Below are 24,230 nucleotides of genomic sequence, written 5' to 3' on the forward strand. Positions count from 1 at the left end.
TGTGTTCAGAGTTGATTGTAAACTTTTTTTTAAATAAAACCACAAAGGCTTCTCTCAGATGAACACATTAACACAGGGTTAGGCACTGGTCTGTATCATGAGCTAAGCCAAACTTTAAATAAAGGTTTACGGTTTATTTTCTAAAAATAAATCTGCGTTATCAGAAGTCGCTAACCTTAAAGTTGCTAACCTCAGCATTAAGGCATGCCAAGCTCACCTTCTCACGATTACACCATTTGGCACAGGCAGAGGGGTTAGACTGATGCTTCCCTTCTCATTATAAGCCCCCACAAGCTGAAGATTGTCACCAGGCACTCGTGAAATGGCTTTCCTGAGTGTTCAGATTAGTGTGAGGAAATCAAGTTTACTCAAATCTGCTTACCCCTGTCCCCATCTGCCCACGCTCACTTTATCTCTCTCTCTGCTCTCGTCACACTGACACTAATTTCGCTCAATACCTCCAATGGTCACAGGTCAAGAACTTTGACCTGCCAGCCTCCTTTTGTCTCTCTAATGGTTTCGGGTTTGTCGGATCAGAACACGGACACAGACGCTGGCAGATTTGGTGTGTATAATGAAATTAGTGTGAGACAGAATTTCTGAAGTATTCTTGTAAGTAGTGTATTTAGTATTTGGAATTATGTATTTGATAAGTAAGTTTGGGATTGATTTGTGATATATGAATGTGTTTGATGTTCTATGGAGGTTATGTGTGTGCGTCAGTATACTGTAAATTGATGCCTAATCTATTGTGTCGTATTGTGCAAAGTTCTGCCCTCAGTTACCTGGGCATTCCTGCTGCCTGGGAACCAAAGCTACTCACTTACCATAAGGGGGGGAAAAAATCTCTCCCTTTTCATTCCTTCTCCCACGCACACACACACACTGATACACACACTGCATACCTGTGCAATCACGCATGAAGTGGGCTCATGACTACTCACTCAGCCTTTATTGGCCTACAGATCTTATTCTTTCTCTCTCTCTCTCATGTACTTGCTCTCTCGCTCTTACTTTGTATATCTTTTGTATATCCATCCAATATCCATCAGAAATATTATACAATCAACAAATGGCAATCACTTAAGCTGATCAAGATGATTTGAGCTGATCATGATTAATCTTTAGATTCTACAATAACTCGATGTGTGTTTCCACATTTGGGGTGCCATTTAGCCCTTTTTTCTCTTTCATCATCTTTTTCATTTTGTTTTATAAGAGTATCAGCGTTCAAAGAAGTAACAGGGTTGAAGCATTGAATTAACAAATACACAATATAAGGTTAACTAGCGACCCTGCTAATGGCATGAGGACATTAAATAGAATTCTAACAAGTTACATAACATTTTTGTTAATAATTTACTTTCAGACTATAATTTAGAGTGAAACTTTCAAAGTGACCCTGTCGGTCAGTATACACAATATCATTGAAAATAAGGAAAAAAAGACTAAGAGGATGTACTTTTCTTCTTCCCATGATCTGCAAGAAATTTAGACAGTGCAGCTTCCTGTTGATTTGTGAAATATTCCAAATATTTCCTAGTAGTGAATGTGTTCATGTGACAGGGTTGAATGCAACTCTAAAATGTAAATCTTGTATAGCCTATAATGGCGACTCATAGAAAAGCATGAAATGTTAAATGTTTTCAGGATTTTTGAAGTATTGTACTGATTATACTTAAAGGTAAAGTGTAGTTATAGTGGGCTGGCAAAAGTGCTGTAGTTTTATTAAGCAATTTATTTGAAATATGCATATAGATTGTTGTGAAGAACACTTGTTTGACTTGTCTTTTACCTTTACTTTCTTTACCATCTACAGTACATGTGCTCGTTTTCAGGTCATCTTATATTAAAAACAGAACTCCATTAACTTTCTTTTCAATCCAGTGACTGTATCTTGTTTCGAAAAGCTCATTGTGTCATGGTGTTTAAAAGTTTTTATGGCTGGAAACCAGTGCACAGATGTGCGTGAGAGGAAAGGTATACTCTATCAGGGTGGAGCATGTGGGACTGAGATTACTCTCAGTATAACATGCTGTAGATTACAAAATTTGATATACTAGTAAAGAATGGTAACTTATTTTCTCATAGTTTGTGCTATAGTACATAGTAAGTAGTTCCTATTTATTTGTTTGTTTCAGTACCAGGGTTTGTACATTTAAGTTATTGCTTGTGCTGCATATTGCCTTTGCTATTTTTTAACAGTCTAAACGTAAATTCAGGCAAAAGCAAATTTATTTGTATGTGCAGTGTTGATTAACAGCTGTGTGTGTATTATTATACTACTGTTAGGCTTATATTATGAAGGTCAGCATGGGATGATGAACTCATTAATCTCAATTAAGTGTATGATAATTAATCATATGCTAAAATTTCATAATTGTGAAAGCCATTTGTGTAACATCCATGCCCAATCGTACTGGCACACACACACACACACGCGCGCTCACCCACATTTACATTTACTGGGCTTGACATACTAAGCAGCAGTCAGAGGAAGTTAATTCTCTTAAGATTCGCCCTTATGTTTAGTGAAGATAAGCTAATAACCTCGGGACATGCAGCGTCTGGGGACATGCTGCTTTAATGATTTCATCTGTGTGCAAATTGGATTGGAATGGAAGTTTCTATAATAAGGAAGGAAAAGAGCAAAGGGTGTGAGATCTCCCCCTCATCACCTTTATGTGAAAAGGTGATAGGGACAGGAAGTAAGGTTATTAAGAAGCGTGAATGTGTGTGTTCATGTGGATGTGAGAACTCTCGTCTCTTTGTAGACATTAAATTTCCATGCAATGACAGGAAAACATGAAACTCTGAAAAACATTGAAAAATGAAGATGCTAGCATGTATGTGCATCTGGAAGAAGACTCTGGGCCACATGGTGTGCTAAAAGCCTTGCTAATTTTGTTGTCCGCTTGATTGTTCTGTCATCCTGTCTTCTTTTCATTGTTTCTTTTTTGTTTCTCCGTTCACCGTTTTCACAGCATGCGTGTGCTTCAGGCACTGAGTGTGAACTGTCTGTCACTCTCACCTTCTCTTTCTGATTATATTTAATGGTTGTGCTGCTTCCAGACTCTGAGCCGCTTCCTCCTGCCTTTTCATTTCTTCCCTACATCCTCTCTTTTTTTCGGCACATAATCCTTTTTCTGATTTTCTGTTTTTCTCCACATCAATCGCTCTTTGTGATCTTTTAGTGTTAAATATGAGTTTTAGCGGTCTTTGCAGAACCAAGCAGTTAGTAGCTGCTAGTTAACTGTCACATAGAGCTATTATTACTGAATATCTCTAAGGTCCTGTTGGGTTTATTGGTGACTGTTACTCTCTGCAGTGGCTAATGAGCATTTCATGCCATGTCAGAGCAGTGGACAGCTCATAACAGTTCACTTTTTTAAACCAACAGACATTTACAGATATCTGTCTGGTAGAGGTGTAACGTAATGCCACTGTATCTGTAGTTGAAGCAGAAGTGGGTGTGGTCTAGACTGGAATTATTTTTTTTAATGTGAGCCCAATCAATAGCCCCCCTGAATCAATAGAAAACACTGAAAACAACCATGGCTGCTGGAAATATAAATCATTTTTCATTCACATTCATTTCATTCATATTCATTCATTCACATTTATTTCATTTCATTCACTCCTGAACTTCTTTAGCCCCTCAACATCAGCTACATCACTCGAGTTCGTAATTGGTTTCAACCAGAAGCCCTGAGGAGCTTTCTGGTAAGCTTTCTATTTAATGTGACAGACTAAGCTAGGAAACGGTCTTTTAAAGCAAGTATAGTCACCTAATAATATTTTATCAGATTTACTTTTTTTGGGTTTTTACTTTCTAGAAAGATGAAAATGTTTTTTTTTTATTATTAAAACACATGCAATAGAAAAGTTATATGCTTTTTTAAAAGATCCATGGCTCTGTGAAATTTTATGTTGTTTTACGTTTGAGCTACAAGGCTAATGTAGGCAAAATTAACGGAAATTTGATTCTTTTCCATAAATGTTTACCAAAAACTTTCATTAGCTTGAAGCAACATCGTTCCATTATGTAATCTGGTAGTTACATAAACAGTTCTGTGAAGTAGGAATAGCATATATTTATGCCCTTCAGAGTGGAACTCTGTTATCATCCGACCTGCTGCCTCTGGAAGCTTGAGGGCAGAATTATACTGTTAAGATGATAATCATAATAAAGTTTCATAAAATTGTATACAGACCATTTTACAATATCATTTAAAAATGGGATTACATAAGGTATATTGATAATGCTGTTTCAAGCAATCATGTGGAGATTTGGTATCTGTTTATGCAGAAAGAGTTTGGGTGATTTCCATCACTTGTTAACTACATTAGTCTTTTTAGTTCCAGTGTAATAATAATAATAAAAAGCAGAAATCAGCATTATAGATGTCTTGGCAGATCAACTACATTTCGTGTTGGGGGAATATTGTGTAAATTTGTTTATACACCAAACTGTTCTGTATTCCACCTCACTCGTGTTGCTTTGGATACAAGGTCTGCAAATATAAACTTTATGACTAAATATAACGTCCTGGTTGAGGTACCTGTTTGGCTACACACACCCATCCATAAGCAAACACACAAATACATCAACAGCACCCTAAACACACACTGTGTGCCTTTTTGTCATCCAGACGGGGTTATTTCCTGCGGGAAACGGGGGGCCCTGTCGCAGAGCTGCACGAAGCGCTCCTGTTGTTTTTAGAGTCCTGAAATCGCATACTTTTGTCAAACCAATTAACTTAGGAAGAATTTGACTTTCGGTGAGAGATGGTGGGAGGGAGGGGGCACAAGATAAAAGCATAGAGAGGGAGTGAGGGAGTGAGAAGGAGAGAGGGTGGGAGAGACCTTCTGTAATCATGGCCTGAAAGAAAGAAAACAAAAGCGCTAGAAAATAAAAGAATGGGGAGATATGGTGATAATTCAGGGCAGGAGAAGAGATGCCGGAGGTCAGGGTTGAGCACAGGTCACGCGTGTTTCATATTTCACACGGTAATGCGTTACTATTGTTAGAGAGATTCTGTCTTTATCTGTGTGTGGGTGTGTAAGTGGAATATGCAATGAGGCATTTTTTTGAAATGTAAGTGGTAAAATAATTGAATCTCCTATTCTCATTTTTTTCCCCCGCTCTCATCACACACTTGATGTTTGTTACCTTGTTACCGCGCCAATGCCCCCTCGTACAACCATAATGATTAGGTGGAATGCCACCGCTGCTATGGCAACGTCTACTCTGCCAGGTATGTGTATGTGAGACAGAATGGGAAACTGTAATTATTACGGTGCTGATTAAATTGCGAGTGGATGTGCACACATGCTTGTAATGACCATATTGATGTTTTGGTGGACAGAAGGCGTTTTCTGCGATCTTTGATGCGAGTGAGGCCGGCGATAATCACACATCTGTTGCTTTAATGGACTCTACGTGCCTTGAGTGTGTAGGCTCTATCTGGATATGTGTTTGTGCGATGATAAAGGGGTGAACATGTACTGAAAGGGAAGGGGGGTCTGTTTACGAAGCTGGCCAGTCAGAGAGAGAGAGAGAGGGATGCAGGAAGACAGCATACAACATGTGTATGCAGCATAGCGTGACAAATGTGGTTGTGTGTGTGTGTGTGAAACCATGTGGCTGTGCTCATGGGAGAGAGAGAAAGGGGGTAACAAACGAGATGCAGTGTCAGAGAGTGTATGTAAGGGAAAGGCAGCAAAAAAAAAGCTAGAGAGAGAGAGAGAGAGAGAGATGGGGAAATTCCTGTCTGTGGGCAGGGAGTTCTTCCTGTTAGAACGAGATGTTTGTACAGCCCAGCTTAGCCGGGATATCCTCCTCCCAATACCCCTGCCAGGCAGAGACAGAGAGAGACATCACTCAAATGAGAGCAAGCGTAAGTCAGAAAATGAAGTATTTACCACAAATAATTAGAATTCCTCTGAGTCTGAGGCCAAATTTGGAGTTAGGATGGTTTCACACCAGGGCTGTAAATAGGGGTGTAACGGAAAATTGATTTGAAACAGAAGAATTGTTCGCCAATATGGCCGTATCGGTTTGAATCGAAGAGGAAAAGTGTTAAAAACTGATTTTGCCATTGAATATTGATGCACGCTCCCCCATTTGAATGTGAGAGACAGAGCAGGAGAGCAAGAGAGAAAGAGCAAAAGAGAGCGAGAGAGCGTTTTAAGTATTAAATCAAAACTTCAGATGCAACAAAATCTCAACAAGAAGTCCTGAAAAAAGCACTTAGCACTGCTATATGCAAAATCTGCAGTGCTGCATTACAATAGACTAGCAGATCCATAAACCGTGCTACACACCTCTGAAGGCAGCAGGCATGGGGTATTGTTAATCAGAGAAGAGCCTGCAGCTAAAGATTCAAGAGGTGACACTAGCATGCGCAGTTTCTTTCAGAGCTCTCTATCCCTCCCCATCTACCGGGTCAAAGGCAATAGCTGAATCAATCGGTGACTTTATTTACAAGGACGTGTCCCGTCGAAAATGCTGGATTCAGACATGATAGCTATGGAACCTCAGTACACAATACTGAGTAGCAGCAGCATTTTATTAAAGCGTGAATCCTGGCGTTGTGCAAAAAAATTGATTTGTGGACAGAATTAGTGTAGTACAGAGAATTAATGTAGTGTCATTTCTCAGATAAAATAAAAAAGAAATGTTTTGAAGTTGTTTCTTACAGGGTCAAAGCTAGGATACATCAATGCATGTTAAATTGAAATGAACTGAATCTTATAGGATCGGACTTTAATCAAATATATCGGTGCTGAACCTAATCATATCTTATCAGTAGTGAATTGAAGTTTATTGAAACATTACTTGTTTAACTGTATCGTTATTTTTATAATATTGTATAATAAGTGATGCGTATCATATCATCTGAAAGAGGAAGAGTCACAGTCCTAGCTGTAGCCACGATCATATTTTAGTGAGGTCCACATTGCAGAAATGTGTCATATATCACAATCCCGAACATGTACTACGTCACTTGCTAATTTATAATCTCCATTATGTTATCCTTCCATTCTTCTACAAACTGCTCTGTCTCCAGTAAGCCCATTTAACCTATTTTATTGGGTTTGCATGACAGTTTATTTGTTGATTTCTGAATTGCATTACATGATACTATTCCATCAATGCAATAGTTAGTAACGAACTGTATCAAGCTTGTGGTATGTTATTAATGAGTAACATTACACCATACAACTTAAACTTGGACTAGCATTAAGTGTTTATTTGTAGGCAACTATAGCTTGTATCAGTGCTACTCGGAGTAACGTTAGCTTACTGTGTAGTTAAACACAATAAGCTAATGTTACTCCGAGTAGCAAACTGATTTGGCCAGCAATATTATGATTAATCTAAATAAAAATAATGAAAATTGTAGTTGGCATTATACAAAATGCAAGTTGCCCTCATAAACACTCACATTCATGTCAAGTTCTTGAAATTCTCACACATAGAGTACATATATATCTTAACTGTGTCAGAAATTTGCCAATAATTTGTGTTCCATACTTCTCAAAAGGAAGGTAAAATCAGGTAGCATAGGATGTACAGTAGTCATGTTTGCTTGCCACATCAGTTGCTATAGTAACGATGCATAACATAGAGAATTCTATATTATTATTCTATATAGGGAATTTATGAAAATAAATTAAAACAATAAAAACTGTGCCATGTTTGTTGGCGCTGCAGCTGTGGATACTGAAGGGATGCCCTCTCCTTACCTGCTTTAATTCTGTTTTCACCCACATCATTCTTCTTGTCACCAATTTCTGAGGTCAAGAAATGGGATGCGCTGAATGACAGAAAGAAAAATGCATGAAATCTGATTTGGCTGGTCAAATGTTGTGGCTTGTCCAGAAATTTGATATAAAAATTCCTTTTTTTAATCATTTAAGAAAATATATTGCTTTAACAATTTAAATAGATATCAACATTCATGTGAGTTTTACGTCAATTCAACTCAGAATATTTAGTCTCGAATGCAGCATTTCTCTCCACTGCCACCTAAAAACGTTTAAAATGCTGGCCTTATTTTTTACCTCCTCACCATCAGATTGATTTTTCTGTGAAGTTACAGTTGGCCCACAGCACACATTAAAAGCAAAACCAATTGCGCACATTAAAAGATCATGTTAATACACTAATCTAATTCTAGCAGTAAGTTGGAATTGAGCACTTAGGCTTGTAGTGTAAACTTAGCTGTAGATATAGATGGCAATAAATGACACACAGCAAAATTTGCAGTGTTACATAAACACCTCGAGTGCGTATATAAGTCGAGCTGGACACAATCCAACACTGTAAGAGTAAATTTGACACTGGAGCGGAAGAGAGAAAGTGGAGAGCAGAAAGGACTAGCTCCCTCAACAAATGCAGTCATGGCGAAACAGATGTAAATAGAAGTCTTGTTCGTCTAATGAAAGCATAGTGGGGTGGGAGGCCGAGGAATGGGAAACTCATTTGTGTGATACATGGCTGTTTTAATATTCCTTCGATTTTCAGATGCTCATTTTTTGTCCAAGACAACCGGCTTCCCAAAAGAGTAGAGGCAACATGTATCCATTGATCCTCAGGCTGCTTTTACAATGCACTCATGCTAGTTAATATATGAGTGTCCTCTAGCTACTAATTACTGAGCAGGATGAATATGCTGTAAAATTAAACTATGAGCATGAAGGCTGCTGCTGTGTAAGGAATAAAACAAGATGGGGCATGCTATTATATTACAGTAATCTATCAAGGGTTGGTGTGATGCGGCCCGACACGAAGCAGAGTGACTTCTTCCACCCTGTAGTGCTTTATTTGTCTTATACTACAGTGATTTTCCAACAGTTATATGCTTTAATTGACTAATGAAAGACATATTGTGTTTTTCAACATTTTTATTTCCACATTTAAAGTTGTGGAAGGTCTGTTAGACAAGTTTCTGTTATCACTTACATTATAGTAGCTATAAATAGTTGGATCTTCGAGTCAAGTTACTCAGATCCTCAAGTCATTTCAAGACTAACTCAATGCACGTGACTCCCATAATGCTGCCTTTGTGTGACCATCAGCATCATGGATGCTAAATAAGCATTTTAAGTTCATCTGTTCCTGAAGAAGTAACACAGCATTAATAATCTCTGCAGCTAGACAAGAATCCAGAATGCATTTTAATCTGATGGTGTAGGTGTAACGCAGCATTTATCATCTCTGCGGACAGACAAACATTCAGCATATGCATGCACACACACACACACACACACACACACACACACACATTCTCTTAAGGACATTAAGGCACCACATAGACCAGTGCTTCGTCATCACTGCTGATATCATTGTCCCAAACAGTAAAAAAGTCAAGGCCCTGTCTCTGTGATCTTATCTCCACCACTGTGTTTGTAGCATTGCTGTTGTTTACAATGTGATCTTCCTGCATCTGTGAATGTTTGCGTTTCTTCTTAATTTGGCTGTGTATTTTAGGATGTGTGTGTCTGTGCGTGTGTGTGTTTGTGTGAGAGAGAGAGAGGGAGAGAGAAAGATTAGGACACTAGAGCACAGACATCCAGTCAGACAGGCATACGTCACAGAAGCCTTCCTGATCCCTGTGGGAAAGAACTCAGGCCAGAGTATACTGGATTAACCCTGTTAGACACACACACACACACAGTACACATTCACACATGCCTCCATTTTCCCTAATGGTTCCGACAAGAATGGTCAGCAAATTCTTTGTCCCTGGTTTTATTTGCTGTGAGGACATGTTGTGCTCCTCTAGGACATTAGCTAGGCTCTGCATTGACACTGTCCTGATACTAATATTACTTTAATCGTCCCTCCTGCATTTGTCCACAGTGTGTTTCACTATGTAATGTTGTGTATTACTACACTGTCTTCTAGCCAGGGCTAACAACTAAACAAACTGTAATCAGAATGCACTTTAAAGGAATATTCAAGTGTTTTTCAGCTTAATCTCTATCCTCTGCATCTGTAGCCTATGTGTGATTAGTACGGACAAGGACATGTTTCCATGTAGTGAAAAAAGCACAGAAATTTTTACTATTTACTATAAACCCATTTATAATGAAAGGCTGAGTCACTGAATTCTGAATTCTGTGAATAATTGTTTAAAATGTGTGACTCGACACGGTGTCCCATAAGTCCAGAATTATGGGAAATAAATTGAAGAATGGCAAAACAAAAGCTACTGTTACAGAACTTGCTTAATACATCCACCATTTTTTTCATTATACAAAAGTAGATGTAGTATCCAGTCTATAAAGGTTAGGTTAATGATGTCAGGAGTGGTGTTACATGCCTCAATAATGCACTGATAGAAATGTTCAACATTCCTCATTTTCTCTGCCTATACCTGCGCTTTCACATTGACCTCGATTTCCTCTGAGTAGAATTATTTGGCTTGGTTCTTCCTTGCTCAGATACAGTACATCATGGTCTGTACAAATATATAAAAATATGCATTAATCCTATGGACTTATAGGACACCCTTATAATGCAAATTTGCAATAAAATAATGCAAACTACAACAGGGAAAGTCTCACAGAAGCTGTTCTTATGTCGTTTTATCTAACTTAATCCAGCAGTAGAGTAATATAATAGCAAGTCATTCTGGTATCCATGCACCATCTGGCAAAAACCGAGGCATTTCCGTGTTTACTTTGAGCCAAATCACAAATACTTCCCACAGAAAAGTAGTTATACAAATTATACAGATTTACAAACTTTAACTAAAGCTTGCATGAAAACAACATTTACAAAAATATCTTTCTTGTAATGTTTATTAACTCCTCAGCAACAGCTCTTTGATTTTTTTTGTTATCTGCGAGTTTCAAGTTTCTTCGTTTTTTTTTTTTTTAATTTTTCCTGAGAAAGTGTCGGAATTCTTGTCGGTTGTAGTGACATATATGGATGCTAAAGATTAGGTTGAAACAATGCTGGTGTATTCCTTTAAATGTTATTTTGTAAAATGAATTATGTCACCAATTTGTTATAGTTTGTCATCCACTTATGGGTTATTTTTGCATCACAGTTTAGAGTTGTTCACACAGAGCCAGGATGTGGTTGCTAAAGAGTTACAGGATTTTGCAGGTTTATGAATTTGACCCATGACGTGGGAGTGTCCGCTCATACACCCATCCTCTGACTGTGCATGTGTGTATGTGTGTGTGTGTGTGTGAGAGAGAGAGAGAGACAGAGACAGAGAGAGAGAGACTTGTTCAGTCTTGGATCATTTGCTTATGCATGCTGATATGGCATTACACACAGACAGAAAATAGAGGACCGGAAAGGTGGACGATGAAGATCTGGAATTGGGCCATGACTGATGTAACTGTGTGTGTGTGTGTGTGTGTGTGTGTGTGTGAGTGACTTTGCTTTAGACACTCTCGCTTCCTCATCACTTCCGTCGGGATGTCCCTGAGCTTAAACACAAGCCAAAAAGCCTCAGAGATTATTCTATACACACTGACCTCCTTAATAAACACACACACACACACACTCGTGATTGTGCTTCAGAGGTACTTGCCTGCTTCAGTCTTTTGTGAATTTCAATAGCCACATCTACTCTTGTTCAGAGTAATCCTGTTTTCTGTGTGAGTAGGCTAAATGGCTGTACAGGTTAGGTCATGTCCTGATCAGCATAACTGCAGAAAAAAAACCCTGAGGCTAAAGTTCAGACACTGCATGTATTTCAACATTATTATTATTATTATTATTATTATTATTATTATTATTATTAAGGTGCCAAGAATGCAGTGTGTTAAAAAAAACAGCAATGCTGACCAATAGTAACACCTGGTTACATAATTAGTTATGGCAATGGTTCTCTTTAGCCAGTAGCAACTCATACGTACATACAGTATTCAGTATATAATATTAAATTTTATTTAGGACAAATTTGTTCTTTCTCACAATGTTAGGGTCTTTTAAAAATTCATTCACAGCTTTTCAACGTTGTTTCTCACTTTTTTCTTCTGTAGACTGAAGGTTCACTGTGCTTCAGGTGCTTGTGAGGTCATGTGGTACAGGATTTATGCTGATTGGTCACAGTGGACAAAGGGGTAGTGAGGCTCTGTTTTATGCCGTGGTTGCACACACTTTTATGCAGTTGCACGCAAATACTGCAGAATCGACACTGTTCTTGAATTAAATCGCATTGAGTATTAAGGTTGCAATTTTAATATGATTTTTTTTGTGCAGCCATAAGTAGTACCTACCAGTTTCATTATCCTAGAGGTTCCTAGTTTCATAATTAAATATGGAGCTTTTTTTTTAAAAAAAAAAAAAAAAAAAAAAAAGCTCCACTCCCTGCTTTAAATGCATTTATTACCTGGGTTTCAGCTTATCTGGAGATCCAAATTATATATATGTGTGTGTGTGTGTGTGTGTGTGTGTGTGCGTGTCTACAGGGGTTTGTTTATAATAAAACCCATATACAAAAGGTGAAGTCCTGCCAGTTGAGCTGTTATGGCACTTTCTCCTGATTGATGTCCTTTAGAAATCCGGTGTGTAATATGATCCTGTGTACTGTTTATCACTTTCATATCCATAGTATGATATGATCGCAGAGCGGATGTGTGTGTGTGTGTGTGTGTGTGTGTGTGTGTGAGAAAGAGAGAGAGAGAGAGAGACAGAGGTCAAGAAATATATTAGAGAGAGAGAGATGTGGCGATAGCACTATGACTACTTGCCTTTCAGTTCCTTGAATAGAACCAGATCTCATGCAGAATTTGTCAGAAACTAAATGAGAGACATTTTGTTGAATTCAATACAAATATAGTCATATAAAGAGCTTCTTTTCTCACTCACTATTTTCAACATATTGATGAGAGCATAGAAGTAGTGGTGACAGCAAATGCTGGACTCTAATTTCCAGAATGCAGTGCAGCTCACGCTGAGTTACGGCAGAGATTCGTCTTTACGTTTACATTTATGGCAGATGAGGAGGTGAGAGAGCTGGACAGACTGAAAGACTAAAGCACCTAAGTCATTCTTTAGATATAAATAAAGCAAGGGCTAAATCCCATTGGCACCACTAGTCAAATGGCATTGTGGGTAGTGTAGGAAATACTTAACCAAAGTTAAAAATAGTGTACACAAGTGTTACCTTGTAATCGCTATAATTGGTAAAAGCTCCACTGTAACAGTTTTCAGCACATTTTCATGTCCACCAAGTGCTGAGTTCAGGAAACACTGCAGACAGAGAGACGGACAAGGCACTCTGTACCTAATCATGGATGTTGGTGTTCGCGTGTGTGTGTGAGAGAAACTAGTCTTTGTTCCTGGCTGTTTATTTAAGGATGAGGATGCTGGGAATATTTTGGACTCATGAGGCGGGCTATTGTGTGTGTTAAGCTGTGAGTCAGTTAATTTGCATGGTGTTGCTATATGAATGAAACAATGACCTACAGCTGCAAAATACAGATTTAAATTAAGGGAGGTGTCATTGATAACCAGTAACAGAAATACTACAGCATGCTCCACATTCTTGATTCATTTCTGAGTGATCATTCACTTTGCACTGGGCTTGCACCCTGGCTGGTTCTTGTGGCCTTTACTGCCTCCATCCCTCCATCCTCCAGTTCATGCTGGGTACATGAGAGGTAGCGTGACTGCACATCCACAAGGCCAGTTAGAAACCTACTGCTGCCTTATTTGCATGGCAGATGCAGGCTTTCTCTCGTTTCTTCTCTGGAGAAGGAGAGTATGGGTTTGAATAATTCATTTATAATGCTCTCTCTCTCTCTCTCTCTCTCTCTCTCTCTCTCTACCACCAAATCAAAGCTGTTTGTGTTTTTTTTCCTCCATTTGCCCAATATTGAGTGCTGCTTGTTCTACATGGCTGAATCAGAGCGCTGGCACGTCATCAGGGATTACGCATGGTTAAATTTTCATTAGCAAATTTTAAGACAAAGTCAGATTTAGTCTGGAAATGAATTTGAAATAGTGTCATGTATGTGTTCATGCAAAATTCCACATACTAGCTTAATAGAATGAATCCTTCCTGTCTATCTTCATAGAGCCATCACATTTTGCATGTAAAATGTTCTGATTAGCATAGACTGGCAGTTTGCCTGATATTTTGAGTTCATTATTTTCCAAATAAGATTTTTCCTCCTTTTTGCTTACTAGACAGTTGAGCACTGTTGAGATCTGGTGCGGAAGTGTTTGAACCTCAGTAGCCTTGTCTTAGAAGAAAGTATTGCCGAATATTAATGAGAATACACGGAAATATCGCCGATTAAGTCAGTGTGTTATCAGTGTCTTTTACACATTATAAAATCGTGGCTCTCAGTCTTACATTTTCCATATTATTAGATCTCTGACTCTTGACAAATACTCAGTTCTGATAGTTACAACAATGTAGAGATTCTCTGCAAGCCTCTGTTGTTACGTTATGTGAAAGATTAGATGATGGCAGGCAAATTGTGTCCTGGGTTCACATGAAAGATCTGTGTCATGTTGGTCAAACATCACATGCAGAAAGTGCGTCAGTGAATGTGACTTATTTTCTGAACCAGTATCACAAGACAATATCAGCTGTGATACTGATAATCATTATTACATCAGTACATACATAGTCTGAGACATATAGCCAGGGGGATATTATTTATTTTTTTAAATGACATTCCAGTGGTGGGGATCACTATAAACTATTAAAGTTGTTAACAGCTCCAATAAGTAAAGATAATGGGATGTATTTACCTAATGTGCTTCATTTTTAAACAGTCAGATATGTTCATAACATAAACCTGTGCTGCGATCATAAAGGAAGCTTAGGAATGTCATAAATGTTATTTTGGCTTTGGATTTAAAAATTTTGAGAACATAAGACACGTAGACATGTTTTCTGTTTTTTTTTTGTTGTTGTTCAGAAATCCTTCTCCTTGGTGATCGAGGCCCTTGACCATGACAATGCAACGTCAGAGCCAGGTAAGATAAGATTTTTAAGATTTGTGTGTGTGTGTATGATGGAGAAAGCAAGAGATAAACAAGTGCTATGCTTGCATGGTGTAGAATATATTATGTATCAGTATGCATACTGAATAAATACAATACAAAAAATACAAATGGGGAGGGAAAGTGAACAGAAAGACATTTAGGTTGAGAGAGAGAGAGAGAGAGAGAGAGAGAGACAGTATATCGAGGACACTCTTTGAGACGGTTTCATTTCCTGTGCTGCTTTTGATTGTTATTTCTTCTTGTATAATTAATAAGCTCCATGACAGAAAATACACTGCTGCATTCAAAATACACAAATACTCACAAATACTTAGACAGTTATACTCACTCACACTTATGCACATTCTCACACACACACACACACACACACACACATACACACTAGACTTCTATGCACTTTTGAGAAAATACTTTATGCTTCATGAATATATAAATAATGCACACACACCACAAGGCATGTCCAGTTTTTGTCGTTTTTGTCATAATAAATAGAGCAAGAAACAATTACACAAATATGCAGACACACACATACACACTGGTTGCAGACACACACTGGTTTCAGAAACACACACACTGGTGTATGCATTCTTGTCATTCATTTTTTGTTTCTAGTGGCCGCTGGCTCTCTGGTTCCATGCCCTCTTTTGCTCTGTGTGTAATGGCTGCTGATGAGAGAAAATGACAGGATGGGAACCAAACTGCGGGCTACACACACGCACACGCACACACAAACGCACCCATTTAAACCTATAAATCTCCCACTACACACACATTTAAACAGTAGTGGACATGCATACTTTCAAAGTCACACATACACACTTTTTCCTCACTTTCTCTAGCTTTCTCTCTATTCAGAATTCCACATTCTATTATTTTTTCTCTCTCTGCATGTCTCTCCTCTTTCCTAATCCCTCATTTCCATTATCCTCCATCTCGGAAGTCATTCTCGCCTGCTCTATCCCTCACGTTTACATCCTCCAGGTAGAACAGCAAGTCTGGCTCCATATGTGAGGCTTATAAATTAAGTGAGTTTAGCCTCAGAATTTGCCTCAGACTCTGATTTCCCCAGTCAGAAAGGGATTATAACACTGCTGCGTGTCTGACTCTTCTGCAACTTGCTCCGCCATGGCCCATTATGTCCTTGAAAACTTTTGTGTGTGTGTGTGTTTGTGTGTGTGTGTGATTGGGAGAGCATGAAGGAAGAGCTCTTTATCCGCCATGACGTTGATTCACTCTTTAATTCCCTGCCAATTCTATTGTCCATCCATGAACACACACGGACATCCGATAATGAAAAATCATTACATTTTACACTCAGTTAAACTTGATAACTGCAGTTCTTTCATCACGTCTTGATTCTTTAGCAGGTCCCTGATTAAAAGAGGTGTAGCCAATATTTTGATTATCAGATTATCATTATAGAATAACACTAATGCTTTGTTGCTGGAGGTTAAAAGGGTCCGTGAGCATTTAAGGAAATACGCCATTGTTTTTAATCTGTCCTCTGTAGCATGTGTGATTTGCATGTACTCTCAAAGTGTTTACTCAAAGCTTACTTACATCAAAGGTCTTATACTGAATCAGTAAATAAATAATCGCTTTCAAAAATTCTTCAGTCAGTGTTTTTTTATAAATTAAACCCTTTTTGTAATCCCAGTGAACAAAGAACATTATCAGAATATTCAGTAAAATTTTCAAGAAGGCTGAATAATTACAAAAATAACATATATGCAATTTTCTAAGAAACATGATTCGTAATAATTGTTTTCTCACGCAGTGTTTAGATATGCATTAGCATTATGGAAACATTAGCCTTAATGTTTCTATAACTAAACATGTTTCAGCAAAGTTGTAGGAATGTTTACAAAGGTTATGCCAATGTTCCCAGAGCACCGTCACACCCGACAGATTGAATGTTCTCAGAAAACATTTTGCTAAGATTCGTCCTTTCCGTTTTTTTTTTTTATTGTTACATAGTGTTCTCAGTGTAACCAAAAGTAATCATAGAAGTGCATCAGTGTTCACGTGATCACTCATGGACACCACAAAACCTTCATGAAAGTGTAAGTAACTGGAAATACTTTTTACTCCACTAATAATGCTCCAGTGTTTCTCTCACATCTGTCCTTGAATCGTTATTTTTAGAATGAAGTTTGGAATTAGCATAATTTATTCGTTCATTCATCTTCATTAACCATTTGCATATTTTAAATGTTTATCGACTGAATTGAACTGATTTTAGACTTCTATTATAAGCAAGATTGGAGTAAGCAGGTTTTCTAGTCTTTTCTCAGTACAGAGAAACATGTCTCTTCTTGTCCCTGGTAATTTCACACACGCTACAGATGCAGTAAAAGCGATTAGGGTAAAAAACCCTGGAGTATTCCTTAAATGGTGTGTGTGTGTGTGTGTGTGTATGTGTGTGTAAATGGATCGATGTAACTGTCCTCCTGCTGAGTCTACTTAGAAACAGAGCCTTCCTAATTTTTAACATTGTCTCATTGATCCATTGACATCTTTGTCTCGGCCTCGGCAGGAACTCAGCATGTGCAGAGCAATTTCTCACATTCTCTTCTCCATTCTCAAGGACAAGTGCAGCATGGCAATAATTAGGAGACAGTGACACAGTGTTACACACTTGACCCTTGTGATAATCGGCTCAGCGCTGAAGAAGATTCATAGAAACTCACGCAGACAGTGTGTTATGATTCAGCTCTTGTAATCTGTAATGATGTGTGATGATGGGTATGAGAGCCCTAACATTACACTAAAGAGGGCCAAGCCTTACTTTCCAGCACAAAATAACATCAGGGTTGTGAAGGTTAGTCACTTCTCTGCTCGGATATACATTATGGATGCCACAATAAATCACTGATTATATGTATTTGTGCAAAATAATCTGGTAAACAAATCAGCAAAATATTTTAATAATACTAAAGATTCTAAAGACTAATTCATCCAACATGCTTATATGGACTGATAAACTGATAAGGTGAAAACATGTCCGGGTGTGCAGGTCAGTCGATTATCAGATTTCTTTTTAAATACATGATATATGAACCTCTGCAGTTGCAAGAAACCAGTCAAAAAGAAGTAGCTAAAATTCAAAATGTTTCTTCTTTGATTCTTTATTGTGAATGTTTTTTTCAGCTTGGACTGAGCAATGTAACTATATAACTATATAATGACCATTTCCATTAGTACTCACAGTAAGAATTTAAAAACTGTTTCTAGGCCTGTTTTCTAGACCCAGAATAATAATTATTAATTCACCAAAGAAAAACTATGACTCACAATGCTGTGATGGAACAGTCATTGCTAGTTTTCTCATTTCAGGCTTCTAGGTAAAAATTTTCTGGCCCTAAAATTAGCTCCACCACCAGAATATAGAGCTCCTCAACTCCTTTTCTTTTTTAAAAAGTGATACGGGGTGTGTTTTCATTCGCCTTGCAGATACTGGAGGACTATACCTTTTACATACTATTTCTTTTAAAATATTGAAATGATTTTTATATCAATCCCCAAAATATTGAAATGATAGGTTTTTATATCAATCCCCATTTTGTGTATAGTGAAAATTACAATGGAATATTTTTGCCAGACTGCAAAAATTCAGTTTCACACCAAAAATGTTGCTTTGTCTTCATTTCGCTATCCATGTTATGTTTGCATAGATGTGTAGGTATAGAAAAATAAAAGCTTACCAACATACATGTGCTAAGTAACATGCATACTATTATCCCAGTGCTGCACTGAGACTATTGCACTATTACCCTGTATTGCACAGTAGTTTATCATTCATATGTACAGACAGTGACAAATTAAAGGAGAAGGATCACCATAACATGTGTTATTAAGGTTCGGGACCACAATGAGCCACCAGAACAGCTTCAAAATATTAACCCATCTGTGTTCATGAAGGTGGCGGAGTATGCAGTTCAACACATCAATTCATATTATAATATAATTATAATTTAATAAAGTACTCCAGTAAATTATGTAGTGTGCTGTGTAATCTGGTATTTAACAAAATCCGATTTAAAAATAATGATCTTACTGTTAATGTGGATGTGAGTGAGTGCACTCTGAGATTAGTATTCATTTTGATGTACATACACCGAATTGCTACTTTTTTAATGTACTTCATAGGTGTGCCTAATAAACTGGAAACTCAGCATAACGTTGAATGTTTAAATGGAGCATTAGCGTAAGTGCCTTCTCCCTGCACTTATCACAAGGGAGTTATATTCCCTCCATTCCATTAAAAGTCAGTGTGTGGCAGCATCGACTTTTAGAGACGTGTTTAAATGGGCCACAGCACTAATTACCCTCACTGAGCTCACGCAGAATAATGCAGCTGCGCTCCATGAATTTGCAGTAGCAAAAAAAATCAGCTCGGGGTGTGTGCGTGTGTGTGTGTTGAAGACATGATGTGAACTCCTAGGTGTGACTAGGGCCATTGTAATCTGACTGTGATACTTTGTCTTATCTGTGTGTAGTTGATGTTAATATGATGTGTCAATGGTTCCATCGGATAACATATCAGTGTTTGCACACCTTGATCCTGTTTTCATTTCTTGATTTTTTAAACCCCAGTGATCATTCTTTGTCTATTCTCTCTCTCTTTTTTCTCAGTGCCTGTATCCACAACACACACACACACACACACACACACACACACAGTGTGCTGCAACTGTGGCAGTTCTCCATATGAAAATAAATTAGCAAGGTTATGAGAGATGGAACAGAAAAATGGAGGTTATGCACATCTTGAGAAACATTTCTTTATTTTAGGACAGATCCTTGTTGCCTAGGCGCACACACACACACACGCACACACACACACACACACACTCCCATACTCTGACAAAGAGTGATTACATATGTTTGCCTGTTGGATTTTCTGTCTTACCTTTTTCTTACCTTTTCGTTACCTTTATCTTTTTCCACGGCAAGTGGTGAGGAGTGAGTTAGTTAATAAGTTTTCTTTCACATTTTGAAATAGGCTTCAATCTTTCTCAGTGTTTAAACGTGGTCTTTACCATTGTTCTTTTATTAACAATCCCAATAATCACAATTATCTATCCCAATATCACCACTAGGGCTGACAATATAATACTGGTATACAAGTAGATATTGCAGGTATTTCATATTGTAAAATCTTACAAGTTTGATTATATGCTAAAGTTTTGAATCTTTAAAACTGTTAAATGTTGAAATTTTTATAGGTTTCTGAAAAAAAAAATTTCCCTCTTTTTCAATGTTAAATATTTTTTTAAATGCAACACTCCTGTTCTGCTGGTAGTTTCTTAACAAACCTACTGTATATTTCATGATGCATATCATTTATTGCATAGATGTTTTTAAGTATCATGATATGATATTTTTGTCATATCACCCACCCTTATTATTCATTAATAATAATTCTTTATTCAGAATAAAGAATAATAGTAATTCAGAATAAAGAATAATAGTAATTCAGAATAAAAGAATAAAAGAAATTCAGAATAATAGTTCTTTGTTCAGTAACTACAGTAAAACTAATAGGAAAAATATATGGTTACTAAAATTAGAAATGTATGGCTAGACTCACCATTGGGAGTCTAAGTAGTAAAAGTCCAGTATCTTATCTTCCCAAATAGGGAGAAAGTATGAGGGAAAATATGAGGGAAAAAATCTACTTGAAACAGAAGTTCAAATATAGGAATTGTTTTTTTTTTTTACTTTACTCTTTACTTAGAAAACACTTTACTTCCTGGAAACACAGCTTGTCACTCAGCAGAAATAAAATTTTTAATACGTTTCTCTTTCACCCCCAGTAGGTCAGGAGGAGCTGATAGACCGGGTGTTGTTGTCCTCTATGCTGAACCCTGGAGAGCAGTGGCAGTCACACAAGCACCACGGACGCCATTTTACTCTAGAGTATCGGCTGCGTTTCCGCTGTGACACCAACTATTACGGGCCGCTATGCAACAAGTTCTGCCGTGCCCGCGATGACTTCTTTGGCCATTTTGACTGCGATACTGCGGGCAGTAAAGTCTGCAAAGACGGCTGGACAGGACCAGAGTGTAGACAGGGTGAGCTGATCTTTTCTGCCCTCGTGCTGTTTCACCAATATTTTGTGAAAGCAGACCACATCTTAGCATTGATTAAGGGACTGAGAGAGTTTAGAACATTAGAGAATCTATGCTCTAAGATTTAGTTGTGGCCTTTCTCCTAAACTTATATGATTTCATAACTCTTAAAGTCTCAGGGTATCTGAAGGGAATAGCTAATGGCCATAACAGACAGCTTTTGGTATCTCAAGGTCTATAATGCAACTATAGTGAGGGGTTTGTGGGTCTAGACCCCAACACAAACCCAACACAAATAAATACACTCCATAAATGATGGCCATGCAAATTGTATAGTCATAAAACTTTGAGTGAAAACTATATTTATTACTGAATATGCATCAGGCATACAGTAAAAGCTACCCAAAGCCCAAATCAGCCTAGTGCCTAGCCTGTCTAATTGTGTCTAGTGTCTAGACTGATTTAACATAACATTTTTCATTACAACTAATAGTATCAGCAGTAACTTGAGTGAAAAGTAGAATCTTAGAAATATCTACAAGAATATCAGAATTTCTTTGCTTTAACGTTTACACATGAGCTGGCATGGACTTCACAAGTTTGTATAAAACCTGATCATTCATGTTAGATCAAATCTATGGGAGTGTCATCTGAACACGTACTTCAGTGTACTCTATGAAAATCTGACATTTTAACTCCTCCATAACAAAGGAGTTAACATGGGCAATATCACAAATTTATTTACATTTAAATAGTGACCTAGAAATAGAGCAAAACTTATACTGAATGTTGAATATTCAAGATATTAACAATTTCCCTTCTGAATTTTTCAAATTCAAAATGGCTTTTTATTTCTAGTTTTAAATGAAATAAAACCCTAGATTTTCAGGATTTGTGGTCTCAGAATTTGGGGTGTAGTGTTGTCTGAATATAGTTCATTATATTATTACCCATAGTACACAGTAAATCCAGTGTACAACTGATGCACACTACTTCTGCATTAAGTACAGCAGTGCATTATGATTCCTTTCATTTACTTGTCAGGATGAATACTGGAGCAGTCAACTTCATATATAAATATCAATTTTAAAAAATGTTAGTTTAACAACCACTAAAGCCAACTGTTAGTAATGTATTAATTACAGGAAATCACTTTTTTGTGGTTTTGGTTTCTAGGTATATCTAGGTATTCTAGGTTTTGTTCTAATTGTTTATGTGTTGTTTATTGTATAGGAATTGTTTTATTTTTGTAGAACTCACTAGTAAGTATTGTCCAGTGTCTCCCTTACTGCTGCCCTGTACAGTGCACTACAGAGAACAGTCTATATAGTAAATATTAAAGGAGTGAGTGAGGGAGCGATTTCAGACACAGCCTAGGCCTTAAAAGGGAATAACTACAGAAAGACACCCGCATCGCCCCTTTCTCACATTAACATCACTTCCTGTCTTTCATGGCATGGGAAGAGCCAACATTAGCGCCACATCCTTAAGCCGCTTGTGCACTGACATTTTAAAAAAAAGTTGGATTAACCTTAGCACAATCCTGCACAGGATCTTGAAGCATGTTGCCGTGGCATACAGGTCCAATCACATTGGAAGTATTGATATTTCAGTAACTAACATTGACATCAAAACAGTGAAAGATGTTAAAATCCTGTTAGCTGAGGAAGATAATGAAGAAGGTGATGGTGATGATGGGTCACCAACTTACATGAGTTTGTTTCAGTTTGCTGTGTTACTACTGTATGACATTGGTGTGCTATTGGCACTACATTGTTTATGGTGTTACTAACCTTAGCTCTGTGTGTGTGTGTGCGTGTGTCATTGCAGCGGTGTGTAAGCAGGGGTGTAACATGGCCCGTGCTTCCTGCACTCTACCAGGAGAATGCGAGTGAGTTGGAGCAAATGCAAACCTACATTGAAGGATGAATCATTGTTTACTCTATCCTGATTTTTGTTTATCCTTTTATCTCTCTCACACGCATTCTTCATGCTCTTCCGCCCTTATCTCCGTAGGTGTCATTATGGCTGGAAGGGTGATCTGTGTGATGAGTGTGAGACATTTCCAGGCTGTGACCATGGCAGCTGCATGGAACCCTGGCAGTGTGTGTGTGACACCAACTGGGGTGGCCTGCTCTGTGACAAAGGTAAGATGAGAAAGAGGCATGGACTGTATATGTGCGTGTGCAGAATATAGTCCTGCACATGAATATATGAATATATGCACTGTGTATAAGATTTGCTTTCTCTCATGATCAGATAAGCTCGTCCCAGTGGACAGCTCCCTTAACAACAGCATAGGGTTTCTCACAACATTTCAGAATAGTCCACTCCATTCTGTCTGTGCAGTGCAGAGCAAAGCCAAGGCATTTTTCAGTCATTAGATCCCTGTTGGCCAGGGCAAACCCACATGTGGGGCTTCATGGCTTTGAGAGCCTGTAAGCTGATAGTCTTGGGTAAACACAATGTGAGATGGGTGCTGCTTTAGAAATGGAGAATGAAACTGTTCCTCCATAACTCTGTGTGAAGGGCTATTTTATGAACACAGACAGAATTGGGATTTTTTTTTTTGATTTCTACCAATTCTGCTTTTGTATGAAACTTAGGAAAAATAAAATGTTTCAGGTTTCTGGTTTTATTGCTGTGAGCACAGCATTGCAATGAAATTCTCAGACCTAGTAACCTTCATGCATTTTGTGTAGGAACTCCACATTTTAACATCAGAGTATGCTGCTATGAGTTATCACTGAAAAATCTGCCAAAGGAGTCTTCTTTCTTTCCCCATTAAAAACAGAAGATGACCCAATCGACATATGAATCTGGAATAACTGACATTTGCACACATTTTAAACTCTCTGATATTAAGCCTGTTGCGGTAGGAACTGGAGCGCACTTATATACAGGGTTTTTACATAACTACCAGGCGTTTGGGGGAAAAAAGCTGCCGCTCATCTGTTTCAGTTCAAATGTAGTCACTAGAATAGTTTATATGCACACTTTTTTATTAATTGCTGTACATCTTTTCCCTAGAATAGGGTACATGTAAACTTTTCTACAGTCAAATATGTATAGGATTATATCAAATGTAATGCGTTTTTACCCCTTGCTGTTTTACATCTCATTTTTTTGTTGATTTTTGGGCCTGAATAACTAATTGA

General features: G+C 37.8%; 1 protein-coding gene across 2 annotated transcripts in view; it reads left to right on the forward strand.

The window, feature by feature from the left end:
• The window catches only part of LOC113534778 (protein jagged-1b), a 51,382-nt gene that overhangs the window by 18,377 nt on the left and 8,775 nt on the right, over positions 1 to 24,230 (forward strand). Inside the window, exons 3-6 of one of the 2 annotated variants that reach the window (XM_026927727.3) lie at positions 14,911 to 14,968; positions 20,821 to 21,075; positions 22,903 to 22,963; positions 23,089 to 23,219. In XM_026927727.3, the coding sequence (XP_026783528.3) occupies positions 14,911 to 14,968; positions 20,821 to 21,075; positions 22,903 to 22,963; positions 23,089 to 23,219 (505 nt within the window). Of the gene's footprint in view, positions 1 to 14,910; positions 14,969 to 20,817; positions 21,076 to 22,902; positions 22,964 to 23,088; positions 23,220 to 24,230 lie in introns of both variants that reach the window. The other variant, XM_026927726.3, reaches the window with a different exon arrangement.

The sequence above is a fragment of the Pangasianodon hypophthalmus genome, chromosome 6, assembly GCF_027358585.1.
Source record: "Pangasianodon hypophthalmus isolate fPanHyp1 chromosome 6, fPanHyp1.pri, whole genome shotgun sequence".
Lineage (NCBI taxonomy): Eukaryota > Metazoa > Chordata > Actinopteri > Siluriformes > Pangasiidae > Pangasianodon > Pangasianodon hypophthalmus.